Genomic DNA, 19,816 nt, shown 5'->3' with positions numbered 1-19,816 from the left:
AGAAGGGTGGTTAAGGCAGCAGGTGTAAGAGTCCTGTCAGGAGGGAGATAAAGATTGCATACTGTGACTGCAGAGTCTAAGTGGACCCTAACAGCAACCGCTTCCAATGTAGTTTGAAGAGGAATCCACGTGCTAGCAATGTCTGTACGGACCAACGTACAAACGCCACCAGAAGCCCGCAAGGGTCCGACCCGATTTCGACAGAAAACACTGAACCCACGGAGGGTCGGTGAGTGAGCATCAGTAAAATGAGATTCCTGGAGAACCACACAAGCTGCTGAGTAGGACGAAAGAAGGGATTTCAATTCCGGAAGATGACGATAGTAGCCATTACAATTCCATTGGAGAACCACAGAACGATGGTTTAAATGAGGGCTGAACACGCTAAATCCAGTCATACCGCCGGGTCCCCACCCGTCACCGACAAGGAGGGGGCGACATCCATAAACGACAGGTCAGAATCCGGTTGTGAAGTCGGGGAAGGGACCTCCGGTGACACCAGAGGCTCTTTGTCCCGGGACTTATGTTTCTTCTTCTTTTCAGGCTGAGATTGAGGAGGGCTGTGTGGCATAATGGAGCCAGCTGCAGCAAGATCAGGAACAGAAAGAGACCGGGCGACCTGGGGGCCGATAGACCGCGGCTCTCGCGGTCGCCGCGCTGCAGCAGACCTTTGACCTGGAAGGTGCCGGGAAGGGGCATCCCGGGAGAGGCGCCCTCGACCGGCAGACGCCGAAGGAGTGGGACACTTCTCCGGCTGGGGAGGGGGAGCAGCGCCCAGAGAAGGTTTGGGAGCCGCAGGGGAGGGGGGAAGGAGAGGGGTCCGGGATGGGGGTAAGGAAGGGGGAGGAAGGGATGAAGATGTAACCAAGGCGTAACTAGATGTCATGGACACAGGGTGCAATCGTGCATATTTCTTACGGGCCTCTGTGTAGCTTAAACGATCAAGGGACTTATACTCCCGTATCTTTTTTTCTTTCTTATAGACTGGGCAATCTGCTGAACGTGGAGAATGACTACCATGACAATTTACACATACTGGAGGGGGAACACAGGGACTCCCCTCATGGAGTGGACGTCCACAGTCACCACAGAGAGGGTCCTGGGAACAGCGAGAAGACATGTGGCCAAAACGCAAGCACTTAAAACACCGCATAGGAGGTGGGATGTACAGCTTCACATCACAGCGATAGACCATAATCTTAACTTTCTCAGGAAGGGTATCCCCTTCAAAGGCCAGGATAAAGGCACCAGTATCAATACGATTATCTTTAGAACCCTTCTGAACACGCTGAACAAAGTGAACACCCCGCCGTCCGAGATTGTCCCGAAGTTCCTCATCAGTTTGAAGGATGAGGTCTCTGTGAAAAATCACACCTTGTACCATATTTAGAGACTATTTAGAGACTGGTGAGGGGTAATGGACACGGGAATTGTGCCAAGATGGGTACAGGCACGAAGGGCCGCAGATTGGGCAGCTGAAGCAGTTTTTATCAGCAACGAACCCGACCGCATCTTGCTCAGGGAGTCCACTTCGCCGAACTTGTCTTCAATGTGTTCCACAAAGAATAAAGGTTTGACACCGGTGAAAGTATCTCCATCAGTCCTGGTGCAAACTAGATAACGGGGGAAAGGTTGTGCCCCTAGACGACGGGCCTGACCCTCCTCCCAGGGGGTAGCCATGGAAGGGAAGGCCGAAGGGGCAAGAGAAGCAGCACTTGAGGAATCAGTACCACGCAGAGAGACGGCCGCAGAAGAGCGGCCAGAGTTTTGGACCCGTATGCGTTTCATCTGCATAGCGTCCGCCCTGATACCACCCACTCCGATCAGGGGCTCTCCTCATGGGCGCCACCCAGCCACAGCAAGGGCCGTCTGGCACGGCGGCCATTGCTGGGAGTTCCGATGCTCCAGGATGACGAGCAACCACTCCAAGGCATGCATGAGGAGGTCACAGCTCAGGTATCAGAAGTGTGATCCCTGTGTGTTCAGGGGGCTCAACCAAAAGGGTACATAGCGACCCCACCACACGGGCTGGCTACCGTGCTGGCTATGCACCCTAGCATCAGACAACGACGTAAAAGAAAAGGTGGAATGTACTAGGAGGGCGCACGTCGGAGACACTAGGTAAGGTGCTCTTCCCCAAATGGCTCACACTATGGAAGAGAAATTTTGGAATGGAGGTCAAACCCCAGAGGGGGACCAAGGAATGCCAAAAGGAGGAGATGATTACGCAACAAAGCCGGAGTGTAAAACCAACAGAACCAGGAGGATAGCGGGGGCCAACATAAGCAAGGACACCAATAGAGGGAGAGGAGAGGGCGAGAGGAAAGGAGCATGGAGGGGAAAGGAGGGGAAGGGAAAGGAAATGCAGCACGGGAGAGAAAGAAGGCTGCAATGGCTCGGGGCCCCGTGCTCGCCACGCACGTATCCACAAAAGAGTTGTGGACCCCCTGGGGGGCATGTTCACATTTGTTGGCTTTGCCAACTTGCAAAGAAACTGTTACCTTCTGAGCTAATCCACACCTCAACTTGCCCTACACGTTAGTCTACATTCCAAAAACGAATATAGACACAGAACAAATATAATCAGTGTTTTGCTCTCTTCCTGTTTGCAAACATATGGCATAGCGCGCTGCATAATCTTTACATTATGGGAGGAAGCCAACATCTGGTATACATAGGTTCAGTTGGCACAATTTGTTGTCTGCACTGTTGTTTCCCAAGATCATGTCTTGTTCATTAAAGCCTACTGTTAGAACTTGTGCTATGAAGTGCTTAACTGAATTTATTGTTGCAAATTTCCAAGAGGGCATAACAGGCAAACGCCTAGTACTGGCAGAAAGGAGGAGGAGGAGAAGCTGCAAACTGCACAATGACAAAATAAACCACATGGACATCTTTCTTTTCATCACCTATTTGATTACTGACTTCATTATCGAGAGTGTGCTCAGGATTCACCAATTCCCCTTTATCTGAAACCAAGTGAAACTGAAATGCATTTTTGGCAATAGAATGCTCTTTATAATTTATTGTGTATTGGTATAAGGCTTCCAGACAGTGTACAAGGTGAGCATCAGGTATTTTATGGGTATCGTTAACGGATGCATCAAAGACTCATGCTTTCCAACTTGATCCATAGGAAAAATATATCACTATTGAATTTCCCCCTTTTTTTGGCAACCTCAAAATGGTAAAATGAATTTGTAACCTGATATTTTCCACCCAGAGCCTCATGCCATATCATTAAATTTCACGACCAACTCCAGCAACACTGCCTTTCCCATGAACGTACTGTCATGATAGATTAGGCTAACATCATGTTAACCAGACGTAAAATGAGGAAAAGGCAACCATTCGCTAGTAGCAGATCGAAGTGTGAAGCACAGTAACACATAACCGAAAACAACATTCAAACTAGCTTCCGAGCCCTAGCAGTTTTTCCAGCAACAGTACACACATTCACACACACAACCACACAGACACCCAAATGCACACTCCTATGGCCACAGCAAGGCTAATTATTGATACACTATTATGGAAAGCAGTTGCCTGAGCTGATGGAGGCTGGGAGGGGACATGGAAGGACGAAAGTACGGGGTATCGGGAAAGAGGCAGGACTCTTGACAGATAACTTCGCAGCCACACAACAAGACCAATGAAGTACAGGAGTGAGAGGTGAAGGTGAAGAGGGAGGGAGAAAGGAAGAGGGATTGGAAAAGGGGGGGAGCAGAGGGAGAGAAAGGGGAGAAATGCCTGCGCGAAGGGGGGTGAGAGGAAGAGTGATGGGAGGTGGCAGAGCATGACCTGGATGGAGAAGGATGGTATGGGCAGAACAGAGAATGGAAAAGGCAAGATGAGGCAGTGGGAACAGGTTAGCACAGGTTTAGGTTGGGGGGACTGCCAAGAGCAAAGGATGTGTTGGAGAGAGAATTCTCATCTCACAACCCCCTAACATAAACTTCTGCTAACCTCATGCTGGCTTCTTCCTTCTCTCTTCAGTCCACCCATTCCTTCTCTGTCCAGATCATGCACTGTCTTCTACCACCACTCTTCCTCTTCCCACTCCTTCCCCTCCCTCCTATGTGGGCATTCTCCATCTCCCCTCTCCCTTCCCCCTTTACCACCTTTTCAACCTCTCTCCCTCTTCATCTCCATCTCTCTCTTCTGCCCCCCCCCCCCCCCCCCTTAGGTTCCCATCTCTCTCATCCTACATCTCTTTCTGCTGTATCCTCTGTACTGTTTTGGTCTTGTTGTGCAGCCATGTAGTCATCTGTGCAAAGACCTGCCTCTTTCCCGCTATCCCTTAATTGTATCCTTTGCTACCCGTCCCCAACTCCATCAGCTCCGTCAAGTGCTTTCAACAATCGAGTATCAAAAATTAGCCTTACTGTGGCCATGGGTGTGTTTTTCTGGCAGTGGATGTGGTTGTGTGTGTTAATGTGTGCACTATTGCTGCAAAGACAGTTAGTGCTTGAATGCTAGTGCGAATGTTGTTTTCTGTTTGGTGTTTCTGAGCTCCGCACATCGATCAGCTATTGGTGAGTGGTTGTCTATATCAAAATGTAAAATTTGTGTTATAACTTATAAGTCAGTCAGCAGACATAAATCATTTTGTTAGCATCACTATGTCTCCGTAAGTGAGTCCAAAGTGTGCTCTGAATTCACAAGGGATCAATGATAAAGATTGCAAAAATAAATTGCAATGAACATGTACACTGATAGAAAAACAGTAATGTGGATAACAGCCGAAAGGAACTAGCAAAATTATCTAAGACAACTGCCAGTGAAACTATAAATGAAAATAAACTTAAAATGACAGAATTAATGGATCTCATAACATCAAAAGGGGAACACATTTAGTTTTTTCTAGCCTCATGACAACATAGTATATTCTAGCTACCATTAATGTAAATGGAATATCTCCTAAAACAAAAATATTAAATTTTCAGCACTCTGTTTAAGCATCAGAAAGAGATGTGGCAATGTTGTAAGGTGTGGTTTTGGCCTGTGTGACAAACATTGCAGGTTATAACGCTGTTGTAAATACAGGAGAAGGACAGAGCACCACAATTTTATACAAAGAAAGAATGCAGTGTGTACTGCAGCATATCCTACATTTGCAGCAAGACATAGCTATAAAATTTCAAAGTGTTCAATTCACTTCACTAACATTTATGCAATTGCAAGCTCCAGTGCCAAAACTGTAAGGCATAAATTTTATACTTGAGCAATATCTGAGCCTTCAACTGATCTCCATAACCCAATTATACTGGGCGGAGACTTCAGTTGTGCTCTGCATGAAGAAGAGCAGATGCTGAACCATAATATTTTAACAAGAAATTGCAGACATTAACTGCTGAACTACAACCAATAAATACCTGAAGGCTCCAACGCCTCTACACCACCGCTTATATATACGTGATTGCTTCATCAATGAGAAGATTAGATAAAATTTATGCTCAACACATATTCCTTGACAAAATGTATACATATGAAATGTGGCAAGTGAACTTTCCAGATCACTCAGTTTATAATATTGTGTACCCCCAGCCCTGCCCTTGTCATCTAGTACTACTCTGGACTTGAATACCCCTACATGCTACTCTGCCAAGGCTATGACTTTCTGAAGTCAAGCCCTGAAATGAGATCCTCTCTCTCTCTCTCTCAGGTCCTGTCCACATGACCCATCCTCACATTCTGTTACCCTCCTGACCTCTGAAACATCCTAGCCAAACCAACACGATCCAGTCTCACATTCTGTTATCCTCCTAACCTCAATAACATCCTAGTTAAATCATACAGCATTCCCAAAATATTAACCTTATTCCAGGGTCCCTACACCGCTGCCATCATGCCCATTTTAAAACATGCTACACACAGCCATCCAAAACCACCTGCGCCAACCTCACCAAAGGTTTCTCCTACAGTATCAAATGCCACTTTCTGAAACCACAATGCTGTTTATCGGCTAACTTGTGTCCACTGCACAGCATTTCATATAGGGTCGACAACATAGTTTAAGAGCTGAGAGCATGAATGGCTGCAGAAAAACTATGCATAACTCAGTACCCAGTCACTGAACAAACTCTTGACTCATGGGGGACCTCAGTGTCTGCTGCACCACATACGTAATTTGGATGCTTCCAAAAGTTACTAGTTTCCCTGAACTTTACAGATGGGAACATGCCCTATAACATATCCTCGCATGCTGGATTTACTGTATTTGAGAAGTAGTAATCTATTTTTTTCACAGTGTTATTCGACACTACAGGTGAATCTCTCTCAGCCTGGGGTCTGAGTGACATTCCTTTGCTTTTTAAGACCCCCCTCCTCCTCCCCCCCTCACCCCTCCCTCCCCTCACACCAAAGGGACTAATAGTTCCTACAGCTGGGATAAGGTACTATCGACACTACTAAACTTCTCACAACTTTAAGGTACAGTACTGGTCGACAATTCTGTATCTAGGTTGAATTTTCCTTTGATATAATTGTTATGAGCTTGGAAATTTATACATTTTTTATTTATTAATGTGATAATCAGTAGTATTTACCACTTATTGAGAAGGTGGACTCATGCAAATTCCGCTGCTCTTTCATTGATGGCGTAGTGTGAATAGAAGGAGACACCACAGCCTGTGGAACAGATTTGTGTTTTGAAGTAGGTGGTGTCTTCTTATCATCTGGTGTCACTGGAACATTTTCTTTATCTTCTATTCTGTCAACTGGTTGCAGATTTTGTGATGCAGTTTCCTGAAATGTAAATCTTGTGACTACAGAATACTATAACAATGCAAATAACATTTACAGAGTCCAGTAAACCCTAAAATAACATGTACTATAGTAAAATATCTGAGTGTTATCAAACTACATGTAGTGCAATGAGATAATTAACTAACAGTTCATTTCATAAGCCAATTGTTTCAAGGTTAAGAAAGGGACTGCATGCTCATAAGTGTCCACAGATAATTGCAACATCATGTAAACAATGTAAACACTTGTTGCAGTCTGCAGAGATGCATTTTACTTTACCTTTGATTAGAATTGCTTTTACTTGCATTGTCACCCTTCTGAATTTTCTACAGTGTAATCTAAGTATTGGGAGTTACTGAATTAAACGCAACTCCACTGCAGCTGTGTTTGACGCAAGCTGGGAGGCACATAGGTGTCAACATGTAATACCACAAGTGAGCTGGTTTGTGAACCACAACGCAGCGAGACCAAGCTGCATGACCATGGTGATATTGCAGAAAGGACATGCAACTATGAGCCAGCCTACGGAGCATTTCCGCACCACAGACACACATGGGTGTTGATTTGAAAGCATCTGGAAGCAAGAGTATTGGCACAGCAAGTGTGATATTAACCATTATAAATACACTCAGATTTTAGCACAGCTATGTGCAGTCTGGCAGCATTCTCCACGACATCAAGTCGCACAAGCCTCTATCACACTATGGGCCAGCCAGCTCCACCAGACTGGCTCACGGTAATATGTTACATCCGTGGACTTAAAACAACACAATGGATGAGTTGTCTCCAAGGCTCTGTGGCAGTGCCAAACTTCTGCCTTGGAGGGCAGCAGTTCACAGCCAGGGCAGTACTGCCATCAGCCTCCCACACCAGGGTGAGCTGCTAACACAATAGCAGGAGCCACCCACAAAAATTCAGCAGAAGTACACATCGCTGGCACTGCTCACTCAGAGCTGCATAGTGCTATCTCAGGCATGCACTGCCGAGTGAGGTAAATGGTGCCAGCAAAGTGGAAAGTGGGACGTGGATGTCAAATGGCCATCCCCCAATCGTGACCTTCTGATGTCATTGGCACCACTGGTTGTCCACGCGCCTGCAGAGGGCATATCGAGGGGCATCATGGCACTCTGTTGTTGTAACTCAAGATGAAATAAAATGTTTTATCTTGCAGCAGAGTTTTCCTAGCCAGCCCTGGCCCAACACCACCTCCTCCGCAACTTGCCACGCCATCACGTGTACGCCATAGTGGTCCCACTCACCCCAGGTCACTATGCTTCAGGATTCAACTGAATTCCAGAAATGGGAAGTCACTTTTGATTATGTTGCAAGAGTAAGCAAACAGCAAAGAGGGGAAGACATCGCTACTATTGATAAAAATGTTCAGAGCAGGCATTGCGCATTGGTTTGGCAGGAAAAGGAGGGAGCAAGGGAAGGGGGAGGAGGGGAGCTCAAATGGATGCTTATGTATTAAAAATAATCAGACTGAAATATACGATTTTTAATTGTTGTGCACAACATTAAGACAAAAAGAACTTATGTGTACTTATTGAGTACTGAAGCATGAACAGGCAAACAGATGCTGAATAACTACCTTCCAGAAATTTTTATGCAATTCTTCCTGAAGGATAAAAACAAATAGAAAATAGCAAAGTATATAAACAATACTATACAGTTTCTTATTCTTTGTCTTGAGTACTCAGATAAATTTAGTTCATGATGGACCTCTTACGTCCATATTCAGACTCATTTTTTCAAACATAGAATGAAACACAAATATCAATTTTTATGTGTGTAAATATAAATAATCAAATTTTAAAAATGTAATGTAACCAGATAGACAAAACAATCTGTTCATTAAACAGTGGCAGGAGAATTCAAACATACACTCCTGGAAATGGAAAAAAGAACACATTGACACCGGTGTGTCAGACCCACCATACTTGCTCCGGACACTGCGAGAGGGCTGTACAAGCAATGATCACACGCACGGCACAGCGGACACACCAGGAACCGCGGTGTTGGCCGTCGAATGGCGCTAGCTGCGCAGCATTTGTGCACCGCCGCCGTCAGTGTCAGCCAGTTTGCCGTGGCATACGGAGCTCCATCGCAGTCTTTAACACTGGTAGCATGCCGCGACAGCGTGGACGTGAACCGTAAGTGCAGTTGACGGACTTTGAGCGAGGGCGTATAGTGGGCATGCGGGAGGCCGGGTGGACGTACCGCCGAATTGCTCAACACGTGGGGCGTGAGGTCTCCACAGTACATCGATGTTGTCGCCAGTGGTCGGCGGAAGGTGCACGTGCCCGTCGACCTGGGACCGGACCGCAGCGACGCACGGATGCACGCCAAGACCGTAGGATCCTACGCAGTGCCGTAGGGGACCGCACCGCCACTTCCCAGCAAATTAGGGACACTGTTGCTCCTGGGGTATCGGCGAGGACCATTCGCAACCGTCTCCATGAAGCTGGGCTACGGTCCCGCACACCGTTAGGCTGTCTTCCGCTCACGCCCCAACATCGTGCAGCCCGCCTCCAGTGGTGTCGCGACAGGCGTGAATGGAGGGACGAATGGAGACGTGTCGTCTTCAGCGATGAGAGTCGCTTCTGCCTTGGTGCCAATGATGGTCGTATGCGTGTTTGGCGCCGTGCAGGTGAACGCCACAATCAGGACTGCATACGACCGAGGCACACAGGGCCAACACCCGGCATCATGGTGTGGGGAGCGATCTCCTACACTGGCCGTACACCACTGGTGATCGTCGAGGGGACACTGAATAGTGCACGGTACATCCAAACCGTCATCGAACCCATCGTTCTACCATTCCTAGACCGGCAAGGGAACTTGCTGTTCCAACAGGACAATGCACGTCCGCATGTATCCCGTGCCACCCAACGTGCTCTAGAAGGTGTAAGTCAACTACCCTGGCCAGCAAGATCTCCGGATCTGTCCCCCATTGAGCATGTTTGGGACTGGATGAAGCGTCGTCTCACGCGGTCTGCACGTCCAGCACGAACGCTGGTCCAACTGAGGCGCCAGGTGGAAATGGCATGGCAAGCCGTTCCACAGGACTACATCCAGCATCTCTACGATCGTCTCCATGGGAGAATAGCAGCCTGCATTGCTGCGAAAGGTGGATATACACTGTACTAGTGCCGACATTGTGCATGCTCTGTTGCCTGTGTCTATGTGCCTGTGGTTCTGTCAGTGTGATCATGTGATGTATCTGACCCCAGGAATGTGTCAATAAAGTTTCCCCTTCCTGGGACAATGAATTCACGGTGTTCTTATTTCAATTTCCAGGAGTGTATAAAAGTTAAGAAAACTTGTAAGCTTTTGGAGCTAATGGCTCCATCATCTGGCTGAAGGGCTGAAAGGGAAATGAGGGAGATAAAGAAAAAGGACTGATGAGGATTAGCAAATGGCCACCTCTAACCTCTTATGTTTTCAAATCTCATCCAGTGCAGTCCCCAACAATCAGTCTTTCCTTCTCATCCCGTATGGGGAAGTCTTCACTAATGCATGGTTCTGGGTGACTTTTCCAAACTCTCCCCACTTCACTTCATAAACCTTCCCAGTCTTTTTCTTCATCCCTCTTCCCTCCCTCTCAACTCTTCTGCCAGAAGAATGAGACACTGGCTCTGAAAGCTTGCAAATTTCCTTAACCTTTGGAAGTGTGTGTTCTCCCGCCTCCACTTGGTGAGTAGATCTTTTATCTCTGTAGTTTTTATGCATAGTATCACAATTAACAATACTAGAATACTACTCACATCAAGTTGCTTCAAAATGCCATAAACATAATCAGGATTTACAGAAGTATTAATGAATTTTCCTGTACCCTGTGAAGTGTTAACAGTACTCCCTTCAACACACAATTTCCCGTTCACAATAACATATGCAGCAGCACCATGGCACTCCAATCCCTGTAAAGAAGAATAACATTGGTTAAAAACTATTTAATATCAAAATTTCTACCGCACAAGAAGTAATACAGAACTATAAGCATCAAACATGAATGAACATGAGTCAAGTGCATATATATTTAAACGTGAAGAAAAAATATAGACATCTCAAACTAAACATTAAGTGTCAAGTTTCACAACTACACACAAATTTTGGAGAGCTAAGTAAAATGGCACGATGTTCATTCCTTCCCGTACTGAGCATGTACCATCTGGATAATGACTGTGATACTTTTAGCCTTTTTAACATAGAAATTTTTTAATGTAATCCACACTTTTGCTGCTCAGTCATATCTGTTTATTTCTCAGTGTCTCGTGCAAGACATGTGTGAAAGAAAACAATGTTTATCTACCATACCTCAAATATGTTGAAATCAGAAGCCTGATGATGAGTTTTGGAAGATATGACTCTTGTTGCAGCTGGATCCCATACTACAACATCAGCATCAGAACCAACAGCAATGCATCCCTAAGAGACAACAGGAATTTGTTTTAACTACTTCACTTTTTGTTAATACATGGACAATTTGACATTTATGTAGTCCTACGTGTCAGTAACATCACTTGAAATGTGCAGCTGCACAAAAGTATTTTAAATTACAATACAAAAGTGAAAGCACAGCGATGACATACTTTATTGAGTGGGATACAGTAGTGTCTTTTTTGTACAGAATATAGCTATCAACAAATGACTTCGTAGCAACTAAGAGAATAAGTTCCTCAATATAATGACTTACAGCTTTCTAATTGTAATTTTAGTGTTTATATTGAAAACAAAAATATTTAAAAATAACACATTTCACCACCACCTGTTTGACATCCAGGCCAATATCATGTACACATGGTTCTAGGCTGTGCTCTACTTGCTGCTATAACAGTTCACAGGTATTTCTAAATCTTTGTTGGTTTCCTTGACCAGTTTGTCAGACCTCATTTCTATTGTGGCTGTGGGTTGATCTCTGAAATTTTTCCATCCAATTATTCTGATGACCAGATTTTCATCCACATGGTTTTATGTGTATGTGGTTGATACAGAGCTTTGGTAAAATGAATATCATTTGACAGTTTTACATGAGTGTTGTTTACAATGTTATTTAAATTATAGGTGTAGCCTAGAACCATGCCTTATAATGTTTATAGGACAGTTATTTAACTAGCCCCCTTTTTTCTTTAAGATAATCTGATGGTGCCTAACCATGATGAAATGCACTATTTTTAAATAAAAATAACTTTGCAACCATGGATGTTTTACTTTCAATATAACTATGGAAACTGGTTGCTGTATCAATCAGCCAACAATTGTGCAGAGCGAATATTAATTTTAACTTGCTGTCTTTGTGTGACTGGCAAAAAGAAAGGAAGGAAGATTATAGTTTAATGCTGAGGTTATTAAAAATGAGGCAAAAACTTGAATTGGGAAAGGACAGAGAAGGAAACTGGCCATGTTATTTACTTGCCATAAGCAATTTAGGGAATGCATGGAAAGCTAAGTCAGGATGCCAAAACAGGGGTTTCAACTACTGTTCTCAAAAAGGAGTCCATTGTCCAACTAAACCACCACACACTACGTAACCAGCAAAAGACGGATTCCTGTTTCATCAGCCACATTATTGGTTCCATCTTCCACACCATTTATTAATCACTGGCCTAATCTACATTCTCAGGTGCAGCAAAAGAGGATCTCTGCCGTGACTGCTGTCTAGACTCAAACCTAACTGAGAAGTCCTACCGACCATCCAAATTAGTGAGGCTCCTACACTCCTCTTTATATGCAAGTCTGTTTACTGTTGCAAACAACTGCAGTTAATATTACTTTCAATGTCTCTGATTTTTCTTATTGATGAATTTGATATAATAAACTGATTTATGGGATTCAGACCTTAGCTTCATTTTAACCTCCTTATTTTGTTTTCGTAGTGCTTTGGTCTTTACACTCTACTTGATTACATCATTCCAGAAACTTAGCCTTCACCATGATAATGGCATTGCTGTATTCAAGTTATTGAATTTGAGTTCAGTATCTATTGGCAGTGACTGAGAACCCATCAGATCTGTGAAACTACTTCAGGTTTATAATGGCCTAGTTCATGTCCCACCTGACAAGGGAACCTCCCCATCGCACCCCCCCCCCCCCCCCCCCCCTCAGGTTTAGTTATAAGTTGGCACAGTGGATAGGCCTTGAAAAACTGAACACAGATCAGTCGAGAAAACAGGAAGAAGTTATGTGGAACTGTGAAAAAAAATAAGCAAAATATACAAACTGAGTAGTTCATGTGCAAGATAGGCAACATCAAGGATAGTGTGAGCTCAGGAGTGCCGTGGTCCCGTGGTTAGCGTGAGCAGCTGCGGAATGAGAGGTCCTTGGTTCAAGTCTTCCCTTGAGTGAAAAGTTTACTTTCTTTATTTTCGCAAAGTTATGATCTGTCCATTCATTCACTGACGTCTCTGTTCACTGTAATAAGTTTAGTGTGTGTGTTTTGCGACCGCACCGCAAAACCGTGCAATTAGTAGATGAAAAGACGTGCCTCTCCAATGGGAACCGAAAACATTTGATTGCAAGGTCATAGGTCAACCGACTCCTCCACAGGAAAACACATTTGATGTATTCTATACGACACTGGTGTCAGCATGTGCGTCACATGACAGGAATATGTTGTCGACCAGGTAAAAAGATTCTTCTGCCTTGCCCGATTTAGGTTTTCTTGTGGATGTGATAATCACTCCCAAAAAAGTGATGAAAACATAAGAGTTTGTCACATAAACTGCAACAAATGAATGCAACAGTTTCACAGTCATACAGTTTTCCTTGTGCTCTGTCAAAACATATGTTTTTAACTTTTTCAAATTTTTCCGTTTGTAGACCGTCAAATCCTGCATATGTTCAAACAAATCTGAACATGTCCTGGAATTTTGGAGAGCGAAGTTGATTATGTGTGAGTGCCTGAACTTTGATAATCGACACACGATCACGTAAACAATACTGCTCTGTGTACCTGTCCAGCTTTGCAAAATCATAGAATCTTTTCACAAAGTATTTCACTTGCCAAAAACCAAACACATCTAATGGTTGCACAAGAGGTGTACAACCTGGAGGAATGGTAATCACGTCTACTCCCACACTAAAATTGTACAATGCCCGATTCTTCTGTCCTGTATAGCTGTCAAGGAGTAAGGCAAAATCTTTGTCTGCTTAAGGAGCAATCACACCTTCATTAAAGTTTTCACTAGTCTTTTCTCCATTTTTCCTGATGCACTGCAATTCACAATGACATTTGGCAGTTGTGCAAGTACCCTATTCACCTGTTGCTGAACTTGCGGTCCAAATACACAATTTTTTTCCTGCAAACATAAATAAAATGTAGGCAAAAGAAATCCTGCTTCGTTCAGAGCTTATTGTATGGTATAACTATGTGAAGTGGCATGCAGCTGGTCTACAGCATGTTCCGTGTCGCCTTCTCCAACTAACGATAACATGCGGGTCAATTTCATTTCATAGTTAAAACCAGACTGATCTGTGTTGATAATATATGCGTCTGACGTTAGTTTTTGTAACAAACGTCTTGGAACACACTGAAAGTCTTCCAGTTTATTTGCGTAGTTCTTGCTTACATATTTCGTAGTCTTCCTGCTCATAATTTCGTATTTTCTTTTGAACGTGACAAGCCAATGAGATGAAGCCTTGAAATCCAGGCCGATTTGTTTAGCGTAATGCAATCCCCAAATCTGTAGGTCTGTATCATGCACTGCACTTCAATCATTTCTAGCTTTAATAAATTGTCAGTATACATGGTCTTCTAGTTCACTGAACTTCTGGCCAGCCGGAGTGGCCGAGTGGTTCTAGGCGCTACAGTCTGGAACCGCGCGACCGCTACGATCGGAGGTTCAAATCCTGCCTGGGGCATAGATGTGTGTGATGTCCTAAGGTTAGTTAGGTTTAAGTAGTTCTAAGTTCTAGTGGACTGATGACCTCAGATGTTAAGTCCCATAGTGCTCAGAGCCATTTGAACCATTTTTTGAACTGAACTCCTGTCTTCGGGTTCCACCGCGTTCCACGACTTCTTTGCAACACTTAATTGAGCTTTCTTCCTCCATCCCTTTAAATTTCTTAAATTTATTTGTTACTTCACTCCATAATCTATATTTGCATCTTTTAATTGGTTTGGACAGTAACCTGTATTGGAGCATTTCCTTCATGTAACCCAAAGAAATACCATCAGATTGAAGTTGCAGTATTTCCTCTTCGTGTTATTCGTACGGATCATCAAGACTATCATCATCTGGTACATACAGCCCCACAGCAATCAGCAAGGTATTGTCATCACCACACGTACTGTTTATCAACAAATGTAGGAAATAATCATACAAATGTTCGACAATCGTTCGATCCCTTAAGGAACTTTCCGATTCCTTACAGTTCGGAAAATATTCATTGACCTTGTTATTGACGTCGCGAGCTATATTTGCTGGATTCATATTGCACACGGAATACATCTCACGTACTTAATGCACTCTCGTACAAAGTAGCAAACAGTCAACTGCCAGCCTGGGAGCCTCGTTAGCAGGAATACTCTCTCTCCTGTGTGCTGTAGTCGACTGATGTCGTGTGTTTCGATGTTTGTTTAGGTGTAGCGTTCCCATACTACGGCACTGTTACCTTGCATCGGACGAACAGATGGACAGATAATAATTTTCTGAAAATAAAAAAACTAAACTATTCACTCAAGGGAAGACTTGAACCAAGGACCTCTCGTTCCACAGCTGCTCACGCTAACCACGGCGCTCCTGAGCTCACACTATCCTTGATGTTGCCTATCTTGCGCATGGACTACTCAGTTTGTATATTTTGCTTATTTTTTTCATAGTTCCACACAACTTCTTCCTGTTTTCTCAATTGATCTGTGTTCAGTTTTTCAATGCCTATCCACCGTGCCAACTTATAACTAAATCTGAGGGGGGTGTGATGGGGAGGTTCCCTTCACTACTTCAGGGTTATAATGGCCTAGTTCATGTCCCACCTGAGTAGCACAAAGCACTAACACTCTAAAGTTGCAGTTTCATAAGATACTGATTCCGCTGATACAGGTGAAGAATTAGTTGGATCCATGCATCTTAGAGAAAACTGTTCATCCCCAAACTTTTGGTAAGTATTAAGTGTCTTGCTAAGTCCAAATATTCTGTTCTTGGTGGTGTAAAGCATAATAAAAAAATTAGTTTCTCCAGCCATCAGTAATCTTACTTCCACTTCCAAAACCAATCTGAAGTGAGCACACTCCCTGTTCAGGACATGATTATGGCATAATGATTATCCAATGGACAAAAAAATTAACCAGAACTACAATAATTTTTGGAAACATTATGTTAACGTATGAGAACGATGTGCTCTCAGTTATAAAGGAGTTTACCCTCTTGTGACTATGGGCATTCATGTGTGCCCAGTAGTTAGAGAGCACAGATGGCTATGGGCACTCATTTACACCCAGCAGGTAGGAAGGACTGACAGCTGTGGGCATTCATGTACACCTGGGTGCAGGAGCAGGTAAACATGCACAATAGAATAACGACTCACTGTTGTCCATGTTTCAACACTATCTGCTCTTCTTTGTTATGTCAGAGAGTGCTGTAGCTTTCACCTGCACCTGCTTGCTTTTTGCTAATGACTTACTCTGATAGTACCATTTGATTCCCTAACCTACACGAGATAAATGATTAACATATACAGCCTGAAGGGCATGAATAATCCCAATGAATGGACACATCAGATGTTACAAAAGGAGAACAGTGCTGCAGATAAGTGCAGTTTCTCAGCAACACTCGCAGCTGTGCAGAACGGAAAATGGCACACATGGGAAAGTAAATGTAACCTGATTTCCTAATCTACAAAATACACACGACACAAACATGTATAATGTGCAAGGAGATGAAGTATCCTACAAGACTGATGTATCAGATGTGGTAAAAGGTGACTACCATCATCAGTGTTCTGTTCATAGGCAAATTTTCACTTGGTAACTCTCCATGCACTCCTGTCTTTTGCCATCCTCTTCAGGTCCACATAATTTCTGCTTCTCTTGATATTATCCACCAACTTGTGTCTCCTCCTTCCTCTCAATCTCTTACCAGAAACTAGAGCTTCCAAAGTATCTGTTAGCAAGCATTCCTGTCTCAGAGAATGTCCCATTCAGTTCTTCTTCTTTTATCTTATAACCTGGAGCAGCCCTCTCCTCTCGCCAACCCTTTCGAACATTCTCTCATTACTCACTCTTTCCCTCCAGCTTATCCTCTCAATTCTCCTGCACATCTACATCTCAAATACTTCCAGCATTGTTTCATCTTCTCTTTCTGCAAACACACACACACACACACACCTCTTTTTCCACTTAAGCCTTTCGCAATAATCTCTTCCAGGTATAAGTTAAACAGTAAAGGGAGAGGCAACAAGCTCATCTAATACCCCTTCCAATGCTGCTTCCTTCTGACATTTCGTTTTCAATCCTTATCTTACTTTCTGTTGTAAACATAGATTCTGTGCCAGACGTATCTCCCCCCCATGTGCCTTCTCCTCTTTTAAGTCTGAACTGTTCCTCTCCAGTCCACCTATAGCCATATAGCCTTCTATTCAGCATTCTAAGCAATGTTTTAGCTGCAGGAGAAATTAGGCTGACAGACCAATGGTCTATATACTTTTTGGTAAAGGCATGTAACATACCAGGGAAGCCTTAAATGACATATGACCATTATCTTCTCCAGTACACTTCTCATTTTCTAGATAAACTGTCACTTTCCCATAACAGATAATGAAGTCGTATCTGTAATTTCATATAAGCATGCTATGATTGTATATACTAGTGATCTGATGAGAGGGATGTTTTGCTGAATACAAACAGTGCTCTTATATGATGTTTCACCTACACCAACACTGAGTCACCATAACAACTTTGATATAGGCCTGCTTCACATTACACATGCATTGATTAAAGTGAACTACTTAATATTTTACTGATATTTAGATTCAACATGCAATCTCATCAGTTACATCTGCTGAAGAGCTTCCTTCTTTGAGGGGGGGGGGGGGGGGGGGGGAGTGAGTGCATATCATCAGATTTTATGGGTATTTATTTATATTTAGATTTGTTTTTCTGACTGCTGACACTGACATCCTTATAACAGCTGCTGATTTGTTTAATATTTTTTTTGCAAATCCCACAAAAGAGAATAATACTTTGGGTGATAGTGTTTTTTTACCTCTTCTATACCAATTAAGCTTCTTTCTTTATCAGTTTATAAGCCACAGTGATGTATTAACTCTGAACTCCCAATCACATACATTCTTTGTAGTCACTGAAAGAAATATAGTATCTTTTGATATGAATGAACTAAAAGAAGACAGATCAGAAGCTAAGCTAATGTGCAACACTTTATTTCCAGAATGAGATTTTCACTCTGCAGCGGAGTGCTAGTGCTAGTTCTGCAGGGTTCGTAGGAGAGCTTCTGTAAAGTTTGGAAGGTAGGAGACGAGATACTGGCAGAAGCAAAGCTGTGAGGATGGGGCGTGAGTCATGCTTGGGTAGCTCAGTTGGTAGAGAACTTGCCCGCGAAAGGCAAAGGTCCCAAGTTCGAGTCTCGGTGCGGCACACAGTTTTAATCTGACAGGAAGTTTCACACTTTATTTGCATGCATGTCTTGCTATCCACACATCCTTTATGTTATACGTTGTCTTTCGATATAGCATTATTTCAATTACTAATAAATGAACAAGAAAATTGATCAGGCCTGGAGGACCATGCAATGCTTACCCTGCAAACAACAATTTTTCATTTTTAAAGTGAGAAACATTGCTGTGTTGCTACTTTATGTTGCTTGTCAGTTTATACTCATATGGGTTAATTTCCTTCCTTTCATGTGACTTCCCAAACCAAATATTTACTACATGTCTGGTATCTGCAATTGAATTCTGTACATGTCTTCCAAGACAATTTAGATCCAATCTACAAGCAAATATACATCATTCCAGATTATTATGTGCCACTGCAGGTGACTGCATATTGTACACTTCAATAATCTTTATGACCACGGAATCCTAAACAGATTAATTCCATTGTGTGCTAAAATCTAATAAGTAACAGAATGTTAAGCCATTATCTTCCTTCCACCATTTTATAAACAGAGATTTTTAAAAAGAATAATTTTAAAAAATATCCCTTACTCACATGCTATATGTATACACTCAAAAGTTTTGAGAAGAACTAATTGAGATTAAGTAGGTGACAGTGTTGTGAATGCACATAACTGTTTCATGAACGCTGTTTCATGGCAAAATAAATTTTGTTACAAACCTTCCTTGGAAATATGTTGAAAATTTTTGCTGCATTGGTGCTGGTAATGGCTACAAAGCATTTTGGATCCATTGCACCACTGTGCACACCTTTCTCCCATACAACTGACATCCTGTCTTCAACACCATTTACACCAGGTGGAACCTTTGTAAAGTCTTCTATGCCCAGAGACTTCTGCTCTGTGCTAAAAGTGCAGTTACCACTGCTAACAACATGTAGACCATTTCTGAAATGTTCAGAGAATTAGAAACAGACTGAAACCAATCTATCTCAGTGGCATCACTATGCATAGAATGCCAGCATTTAACATAATGCAAATTATTACTGACAATAAGTGGAAAAGAAGTGAACAAAATATCAGTTTAAAACATTATGAACTTATACATTATTATTGTAAGACAAAGAGTGTAACGATAAACTGGGCAGTAAAATTTTTATTAGATTAGGTCTCATTGTTTCAAGTATGATATATACTTTTACATAATGTCACTAATTTATAACTGTATATTAGAAAATAAGTAAAAGTTATTCTCAAAAGATAAATATTGTAGTTAATGTACATGTAGGATGAACATTAAAAAAGCACACTATCATATAAATTATTGCAAACAAAACTGTTTCTTCTTACAGCTTACACAGAAATTAACAACTGGAGACTAAGGCGCTTGATACAGAGAAAAGTGTAAACAGAGCTTCTGAGATGGCATTGTTGTTAAGAGATGTGAGATAATAAAGGAAGAAACAGCCAGACACACACACACACACACACACACACAC

At 42.9% G+C, this 19,816-nt stretch overlaps 1 protein-coding gene across 3 annotated transcripts in view; it reads right to left on the bottom strand.

Moving 5' to 3' along the window:
• LOC124804766 (dihydropyrimidinase-like) overlaps positions 1–19,816 on the bottom strand; it is a 261,068-nt gene that overhangs the window by 7,264 nt on the left and 233,988 nt on the right. For all 3 annotated transcript variants that reach the window (XM_047265081.1, XM_047265082.1, XM_047265083.1), the window contains 4 exons: positions 19,040–19,265; positions 11,065–11,175; positions 10,515–10,667; positions 6,549–6,747 (listed from right to left, as the gene is read on the bottom strand). In XM_047265081.1, coding sequence (XP_047121037.1) covers positions 6,549–6,747; positions 10,515–10,667; positions 11,065–11,175; positions 19,040–19,265 — 689 coding nt within the window. The remainder of the gene's footprint in view (positions 1–6,548; positions 6,748–10,514; positions 10,668–11,064; positions 11,176–19,039; positions 19,266–19,816) is intronic.

This window comes from Schistocerca piceifrons, chromosome 7 (assembly GCF_021461385.2).
Source record: "Schistocerca piceifrons isolate TAMUIC-IGC-003096 chromosome 7, iqSchPice1.1, whole genome shotgun sequence".
Classification (NCBI taxonomy): domain Eukaryota; kingdom Metazoa; phylum Arthropoda; class Insecta; order Orthoptera; family Acrididae; genus Schistocerca; species Schistocerca piceifrons.
Note: the sequence above shows the minus strand (reverse complement) of the source record. Positions and strands in the feature narration are given on the sequence as shown.